The 9,309-nt window shown below is 40.3% G+C and overlaps 2 protein-coding genes across 2 annotated transcripts; both read left to right on the forward strand.

Moving 5' to 3' along the window:
- The first annotated feature begins 1,990 nt into the window (after window positions 1-1,990).
- Window positions 1,991-3,613, forward strand: LOC149187399 (nuclear pore complex protein NUP133-like). Its single transcript, XM_089409654.1, has one exon. It carries the CDS (start codon window positions 1,991-1,993, stop codon window positions 3,611-3,613), a length of 1,623 nt encoding a protein of 540 aa, XP_089265780.1.
- A 4,225-nt stretch (window positions 3,614-7,838) lies between these two features.
- On the forward strand, window positions 7,839-8,303 carry LOC149187400 (putative protease Do-like 14). Its single transcript, XM_089409655.1, has one exon. It carries the CDS (start codon window positions 7,839-7,841, stop codon window positions 8,301-8,303), a length of 465 nt encoding a protein of 154 aa, XP_089265781.1.
- Window positions 8,304-9,309: the final 1,006 nt, after the last annotated feature.

Below are 9,309 nucleotides of genomic sequence, written 5' to 3' on the forward strand. Positions count from 1 at the left end.
ATCTAGGAATCAGTTATAGCATTTTCACTTATAAATAACACGTTATCATACGCTTGACAGTTAGCTTTTCATATGTAATCTTGACTGTGTTTACGAGCCCACTGTACCGTGATCTATTTCTATGTTTTTACTGCACTTTAATATATGAGAAGACAGTGTCCTTGAGTTCAATTTGTGACTGAGTATTGATTGGCCGAGGTTGCAGAGGGCCCCTGTACACCAAGGCTCTGTATCTATTGTATAGTTTCTCGCTTTCTTTCATTATGTTACTGCTTTTATAATCAGTTGCTTGTGTACATATTTCCTAATATTTATACTAACTGTTGTTTATCTTTTCTTTTATGCTTTCTCATGGTTGCTAGCTGATCAATCTTTGTCTTTCAGGTTCTTGTAGGCAGCTCGGGCAAATTACATAGTTTTAATGACTACTGACATGAGATCATCTTGTCCTTTCTGCTGATTCATTTACTGAGTTTTAATTCCAGCATTGTCATTTCTTTCAGTTTTGCTTTGCTTATTTACTTTTCTACAACTTAGATAACATATTACTCATATGTTTATGATTTCCTTCCTATAGCCAAGCGACTCAATTAGTGAGGAATCAGAATATTATTTGATGTAGTATGATTTAGTTTGCTTTCCTGCAAGTTAGTGATTAAATTACTTATGTCATTTTCAGGAATTGAAATATGAATGAGTAGTTAAATCTTAGTTTCATTTTATGCAATTTGATTTCCTGCAATTTAGATATCATATTACTCAGCTTGTTTATGATTACTTCCTATAGCCGGAGCGAGTCGAAAGGTGAAGGGTCAGAATGTGGGTTGAAGTAGTGTGATTTAGTTTGCTTTGCTTTCAGTCTTTGAGTTGCTTTGAGTTCAGTTTTTATTTTCTTTTCATACAGCAGTAAGGATACTGGGCCATTGTCACTAGTTCACTGTTTTGGTACATTTTTATTTTCTTTTGAGAATTGATTTCATCACAGTCAGTTTGAAACCTTCTTTTTGAGAACTTTAAAGTTTGGAAAATCATTGTAGAAATCACCATTACCATCCATACTTGACTTTCAATTTTGCCATCTCACACTAGGGAATCCACAGAAGATAAACCCAAAAACAAACCAAAAACTCAAAAACGACAAAGAACTAAGAAATCGGTTATCTTGCATATACAGTGCACTTCACTTCAGCAGTTTACGACTCTCGGATTGACATTTTAAATAGCAATTTAGGACACACTAAATTGACCAAACAATATGTCCAGATTCTAGTATCTTGGTGACATTGGCCATCAACCTATGCAAAAGGTATCCTTTATTGTATTTTCCCTTTATGTTTCCATGCCCTTCTTGAATTATTGGTGCTTTTGTTTGAACATTTTGAAATACCTTGTCAACAAAGCTCATAATGAAAGGCTACATGAGTTATGTGGAGTCTGGACATCTATTAGTTCTCTTGCAGTATCCTTAAATGTATAGGTTGTTTATTGCAGGCAGATGGGATGATGTATCAAAGGTCAGAACAATGATGAAAGGCAGGGGCTTGATAAAAAGGCCAGGATGCAGCTGGATTGAAGTCAATACTAGGAACCATGTGTTCTTTGGAGGAGACTGATCACACCCACAGTTAGAGAACATATCTGCCATGTTGAGAATCTCCATGTAGATGAAGAATTCAGGGTATGTTTCTGTCGCTTTGCGATATTAAATGGGAAGAGGTTAAGGTCTATATTCGATTGCACATGAGCTTACAAACACATGCCCTATAGAAACTGTTTAAATCACCTGCGTGAAGGGTGACATACACAGTGCCACCACACTCATCTAATTGCTGGGTGAGAATTTTAGTGATAGATGCTCACAATTTTCAACATTTCAGGGCTACCTTATGTCATTGTGGGGATAACTTGTTTAGCTTCTTGAACAAACAACATGAAAAAAATACTAGAGTACTCTCTTTTGAAATTGTGTTACAAGTCATCTAGTTAACAGATGAGAGGTGATGAGTGGTTTCTGGAATTTTTTCTTTTTGAAAGAAAGGCTCCAATTCCGGTGATTTTTCTAAAATCACAAGTGGAGGAGGATTTCCTATTTTCCATGCATCTACGAGTAGGTGGCAAGCCTGCTGGATCTACAATGATATTATCTGGAGATGGAACAACAATCGTTACTCACTATTGGAATGAAGCTACATCCCTATATCAGTTTGAGTTATCGTGGGATGCAGGGAAGGTTCTAGATGCCTCAATTATTCCGTCGGTGGATGGTGGTGAGGAAGGTGCATGGATAGTCCTCACAGAGAAAGAAAGTTTATGGGAAATCCCTGAAAAAGCTATTCTACTGGGTGGTGTTGAACCACCAGAACGAAGTTTGTCCTGCAAAGGGACCTCCAATGAAGGAGTTGCAGAAGAAGAAAGGCAAAACCTTGTGGTTGGAGGTAATTTTTCTCTTCAAAGAGAAAGTACCGAGGCATGGATTGCCAGAGATAATGGAGAAAGGGCTGTACTGAAAGGAGTTGGCCAGCGTACTGCCCAAGATGAGGAAGCAGAAAGTTTAATTGGGCATCTATTTCAAAATTTTCTTAACTCAGGGCAAATTGAAGGAGCATTTGAAAAGCTCCATCAGGTTGGTGCATTTGAAAGAGACGGGGAAATGAATGTATTTACCCGTGCAATTCGAGCTATTGTTGACACACTTGCAAAACACTGGATAGAAAGCAAAGGATCAAATATAGCAGTAATGGTTGCTATATCTTCCCAGCTTTTAGAAAAGCAGCACCGACATCAACAATTTCTGCAGTTTCTTGCTGCCTCCAAGTGCCATGAAGAGCTTCAGATGAGGCAGAGAGAAGCTTTACAATCCATCATGGGACATGGTGAAAAACTTTCTGCCATGATTCGACTCAGGGAACTGCATAATGCATCTGCCCAGGCTAGGCCACAAAGTAGGCTTGAGTCTCTAAACACTGATTTACAGCACAGTGAAATTAGTGGCTCTCTTTGGGATCTTGTCCAGATAGTTGGTGAGAAAGCTAGTCGAAATAATGTAATGTTGATGGATAGAGAGAAAGCAGAAGTGTTTTACAGTCGAGTTTCTGAGTTGGAGGAGTTATTTTCCCGTGTTAACCAACATCTAACTTATGTAGTAGGAAGGGAGCTGCCACTTCGGTTACAAATAGAACGACTTCGTGAAATCTCAATTGCTTGCACAAGTGTAGTACGCACTGCTATTTTCTATAGAGATATCCAATACTCTTGGTATCCATCTCCTGAAGGTCTAACACCTTGGTATTGCCAACTGACAGTACGGTCTGGAATTTGGAAGCTAGGATCGCTTATCCTAGAATTAAAAATGGAAGCAGATGTTTCAGAACCTTCAATGAAATCAGTTTTAGCTTCTCAGCTGGAGGAGGTTACTGATATTTTACTAGAAGCATATGCTGGTGCAATTACTGCTAAAGTTGAACGAGAGGAAGAATATCGTGGTTTGCAAGTAGAGTATTGGAGCAGACGGTTGGTGATGGGAGATTTGCAGAGAAACCAGATTTCAACAATAAAGGGCAATATGCTAGTGTCTAGATTTAGGCCACAGAGGACCAGAAGGCTCAAGATTTGATGCAAGAGCATCTAGCACCCTTAGTCAAAGGGAGGAATCCAAAGTAGAGCGAAGAGGAAGACGTGGACCAGGGGAGAAAAACAGGGAAAAATCTGTTTTAAAAACAGGGAAAAATCTGTTTTAAAAACAGATTTAAAGATGGAAGGGATAAAGTCTCGAGGAGACTTATTAATGTAATTTGTCGTGTGTTTATATGCATGTATGCGTACCGAGAGCTTTAATGGTTTTTGTTAGAGGATTGATCGGATCCTTCCGTGATCCGATCCAACAATTTTTCCATATACATATGTGTCATGAACCTGCATGTTCAGAAGGGGAGAGACAGAGTGATATAGATAGAGATTATGAATTAGAGTGTTTACAATGTAGCCAGAGGAGAACCCATTCTAAGGCTGCGATGCCTTAGTTCTGTAACCTTATGCATATAATGAATAGATTGTGTATTTTGTGGGTTTTCGCATATCTGTGTAATATGTCTCTTTTTAACTCTAGTTTGTGTATGTGTGCCGAAGGCTTAAATCCCAAATTGTGAGTGCATTGATCGACCATCGATCACAGTAGGATCGATGGCGATCCAATAGAATATTATTATATGTGAAATCGTGGTGTGAACGCAGGTGGGTAGAGGAACTGGCTTTAAAGCGCAAATTCCATCAAAACGGCGAGATCAGGCCAAGGAAGAACAGTGAAGGGATGAAGTGTTGATGCACAGGATCCGTTGGATCTTTGTGATCAATGGATAGGATCAAGTCTACAGGAACAGAGTTATCGCATCGGCAGAACTCGTTTCCAAAGGGCCGGATCCCAGACTTCAAGGAGTGTCGATGAGCGACCACCGATGAAACAAGGACCGTTGGATCGAAAGAGGATCAACGGCAGAGATGCGATCGGCGATCGCATATCGGAAAGGTCAAGGAACGGTGGTTTGCGGAACGCTAATATTCCGATGAGCGATATGGCGAGATCACTGATAAACTAATCGGCGATCGGGTATTCAGAGGATTCGGAGTTCGGAGGTGGAGAGCTGCGGAAGGGTTTGAAGGAATGGACCCGACGGAGTTATAGTGGTGGCTGTATAACTTTTAAAGTCCGGTTATATACTCAGAGCGAAGTTTGCCTGCAGTTCCTTGTATTCCGACTAATGTATTGTCCCGGGGGTTTCTAAAGAAAATCCCGATAATTATATGGGCTTCGATAAAGTTATATGGTCCATGATTTAAAAGGCTTAGAGCCTAAAGAAGCGCTTCCGATAGACTTGTGTGCTCATAACCCACAGGTCCAAGATCGATTTTTTTAAGGAAAGCGATTTTGACTAACCCCCAATTTCTCTTCCCATCAAGTGGTATCAGAGCAAAAGAAGATTCTGCGTGCAGAGCAGGGAAAGGTTTCCTGCATGAAAAAGGATTTCCTGCGAGAAGGGAGAAGAGTGCAAGCAGAAGGGAAAGGAGCAACAATTGTTTAAAGCTGGAGAGTTTATGGTCTTACTATCGTGCCGATAGCGGCAGCAGAAGGTGAGACGACTTGCAGCAAACCTAGAGCATGGAGTGCTCATATGATTCCAGAGGAGACAACCTGAAGGATGCCAAAAGACCGAGTGAGGAGGGCTTGGTGAGGTATCGTGTAACAAAGGAAGACTATTACTACAGAGGTTTTGTTGCATCTCAGAGAAGATCATGAAGGTAGTTCCACTAAAGAATGCAATGGGTAGAATTGCTAAGGACAAGGAGAAGCATATGACCAGGAGGTCATAAATTTTTGTGCCTCAGGAGTCTGATGCAGGAGCATCTAGCACCCTTAGTCAAAGGGAGGAATCCAAAGCAGAGCGAAGAGGAAAACGTGGACCAGGGGAGAAAAACAAGGATAAAACTGTTTTAAAAACAGATTTAAAGATGGAATGGATAAAGTCTCGAGGAGACGTATTAATGTAATCTTCCATGTGTTTATATGCATGTATGCGTACCGAGAGCTTTAAGGGTTTTTGTTAGAGGATTGATCGGATCCTTCCATGATCCGATCCAACAATGTTTCCAAATATATATGTGTCATGAACCTGCGTGTTCAGAAGGGGAGAGACAAAGTGATATAGATAGAGATTGTGAATTAGAGTGTTTACAATGTAGCTAGAGGAGAACCCTTTCTAAGGCTACGATGCCTTAGTTCTGTAACCTTACGCATATAATGAATAGATTGTTTATTCTGTGGGTTTTCACATATCTGTGTAATATGACTCTTTTTAACTCCAGTTCGTGTATGTGTGCCGAGGGCTTAAATCCCAAATTATGAGTGCATTGATTGACCATCGATCACAGTAGGATCGATGGCAATCCAATAAAATATTCTTATATGTGAAATCGTGGTGTGAACGCAGGTGGGTAGAGGAACTGGCTTTAAAGCATAGATTCCATCAAAACGGCGAGATCAGGCCAAGGAAGAATAGTGAAGGGATGAAGTGTTGATGCATAGGATCCGTTGGATCTTTGTGATCAATGGATAGGATCAAGTCTGCGGGAACAGAGTTATCGCATCGGCAGAACTCGTTTCCAAAGGGCCGGACCCCAGACTTCAAGGAGTGCTGATGAGCGACCACCGATGAAACAAGGACCGTTGGATCGAAAGAGGATCAACGATGGAGATGCGATCGGCGATCGCATATCAAGAAGGTCAAGGAACGGTGGTTTGCGGAATGCCGATATGCCGACGAGCGATATGTCAAAATCACCGATAAACTAATCGACGATCGGGTAGTCGAAGGATTCAGAGTTCGGAGGTGGAGAGCTGTGGAAGGGTTTGAAGGAATGGACCCGACGGAGTTATAGTGGTAGTTGTATAACTTTTGAAGTCCGGTTATAAGCTCAGAGCGGAGTTTGCCTGCAATTCCTTGTATTCTGACTAATGTATTGTCCCGCGGGTTTCTAAAGAAAATCCCGATAATTATATGGGCTCCGATAAAGTTATATGGTCCATGATTTAAAAGGGTTAGAGCCTAAAGAAGCGCTTCCGATAAACTTGTGGGCTCATAACCCACAGGTCTAGGATCAATTTTTTTAAGGAAAGCGATTTTGACTAACCCCCAATTTCTCTTCCCATCAGGATTACTCAGTCTAGAAATCATTGCCATCTGATACGGGTAGATCCCAAGATCAGGAAACTTTACCATATTCGAAGGAAGGTGTTCAGTCGATGCAAATGGAATGGAATAAAAAATTGTACAATCTTGGAAAGCATATGCGTGGACTAGCGCAGGCTGCAGCAGGCTACCACAAGTTCTAGAGGAAAATCGACAACTATACAATCAAGTGCAGGATCTGAAAGGAAGCATAAGGGTGTATTGCCGAGTCAGACCATTCTTGCCTGGCCAATCCAACTGTCAGAGTACAGTGGATTATATTGGGGAGGATGGTCAAATTATGATTGCAAATCCTGCAAAGCAAGGAAAGGATATACGTAAATCATTCACATTCAACAAAGTGTTTGGAGCATCTGCTACTCAAGAGGAAGTGTTTTTGGATACCAAGCCATTGATCAGATCTGTTCTGGATGGTTACAATGTTTGCATTTTTGCATATGGGAAAACAGGTTCTGGAAAGACATACACAATGACTGGTCCTAAGGTGATTACAGAGGAGAGTTGGGGTGTGAACTATCGAGCCTTGAATGACTTATTCCAGATATCAAAACAAAGAAAGGATACATTATATATGAGGTTGCCGTTCAAATGATTGAAATATACAATGAACAAGTCTGGGATCTTCTTGTTTCAGACAGTTCAAATAAAAGATTAGAAATCCACAACAATTCACAGCAGAAAGGACTCAATGTGCCAAATGCAAATCTAATACCCGTTGCATCTACATCTACATCTGTTGTGATTCAAATGGCACAATTTTAACAAATGCACATGTAGTAGCAGAGTTTACAAGTGCAGGAGTGCTTTACAAAGGAAAGTTTTCTTGAACAGACTTAGAGGACAGCAGGTACCATCTTTTGGACTGTCCCTTGGGCTGACTAGAAGGCAACAAAGATCACGCTTTGGGGACTATTTGCTGAAGGAAATTTACAGACATCTTTGGACTACCTTTTGGCAGGTTTGGTGGGCAGCCATACCTTCTTTTGGACAGAGATATGAGACTGATTTTTTTTTAGACATACCTTGACTGTCCTATCTCCGCCGATTTTTGGCATAAGTTTTGACAAGAAGAAGGCAGTTTGGGAGTTGGTTGTTGTTATGTTGCAAGATGGGAAGACTTTTGATGGAGAAGTTATCAATGCTGATTTTCATACTGATATTGTTGTTGTTAGAATTAACGCAAAGGTTCCATTGCCAGCAACAAAACTGGGTTCTTCTAGCAAACTTCGACTAGGGGATTGGGTAATAGCTTTGGGATGCCCTCTATCTCTCCAAAATACAGTTACTGCTGGAATTGTGAGCTATGTAGATCACAAGAGCAGTGATTTGGGTCTTGGCAGAATGCGCAGAGAATATTACTATTTACAAACGGATTGTGTAATCAATGAGGGAAGCTCTGGTGGACCGTTAGTCAATCTTGATGGAGAAGTAATAGGTATTAACACAATGAAGGCTCTTGCCGCTGATGGAGTTAGATTTGCTATCCCCATAGACTCTGTCATCAAGACCATTGAGCATGGAAGAGTTGAAAATATGGAGTTAACCATGAGCAAATATTTCTAGAATCTCGTAAGATGAGTTGCATGAAAAAAATTGACTCTTTTTTTTGTGGGAGTTGTTCTTAGTTGCCTTAGGATTCATATTTTGATCTAGGGCTTTGTTGGGTTGGTGGGATTTAGGCCTCAGATTTTAAACTTCGCACTGATACAATGTGTGAGGCTCCCTCCTAGGTTCCTCTAACTAAAAACTAAATTTCTCTAATTTTAAACACAATAAGATGAGAAATAACTTATTTATATATAAACATTTATTTGATGATAATATACCATTAAAATTTATTTACCACAAATTAAATAAGTAAGAATTTCATTGCAACCATTTACATAAGTAATCAATAAACAGAGGAATACTTGTTCCAATAGCTTAGTTGAGATGCTCATGAGCTCCTGACTTTGTCGGGATGCTCCTCTTGACTACCCGACTAGATTTTCCTCCCAGCCAACTAGGAAGTATTTCCTAGCCCAGGGAACCTCCACAGGTTCCCTAGCCCTCTGAGCCCAAGTCCAACTAGATGTAGTGTGTCCAAGTTAAACAAACACTCTCTTTCTCTCCCTTCTCTTTTCTCCACCTTCCTCCCAAAACAAAATCCTCCAAAACCACAACCACAACCAAAACCAAGACCAAGGATCCCCCTCTCCTCTCATCATCCTTCCCCTTTTATGCCTCTTCCTCCCATCCACCTCAACCACCTATCATTAATGTCATGACTACCCCCTCATCCTTTCATTTAACTTTTCTTATCATATCTTCTCTCAAGTAAATTTGAGAGGACATTTTGGGGATAAGACATGGATATTTAATTTGGAAATTAATTGGGAAAGACCACATCTTCTCCCAAGTAAATTTGGGAGGACATTTTGGGAATAAGATATGGATATTAAATTTGGAGATTAATTGGGGAAAACCATATCTTCTCCCTAGTAGATTTGAGAGGACATTGGAGAAGTAGATTTGAGAGGACATTTTGGGGATAAGATATGGATATTAAATTTGGAGATTAATTGGGGAA

Source organism: Pinus tabuliformis, chromosome 3_1 (assembly GCF_031772625.1).
Source record: "Pinus tabuliformis cultivar Carrire ecotype Pingquan chromosome 3_1, CPIR1, whole genome shotgun sequence".
Lineage (NCBI taxonomy): Eukaryota > Viridiplantae > Streptophyta > Pinopsida > Pinales > Pinaceae > Pinus > Pinus tabuliformis.

What these genes read in the sequence shown, in the direction of transcription:
- LOC149187399 (XM_089409654.1), top strand. Translation starts at nt 1,991, where the DNA reads ATGAGAGGTGATGAGTGGTTTCTGGAATTTTTTCTTTTTGAAAGAAAG.
- LOC149187400 (XM_089409655.1), top strand. Translation starts at nt 7,839, where the DNA reads ATGTTGCAAGATGGGAAGACTTTTGATGGAGAAGTTATCAATGCTGAT.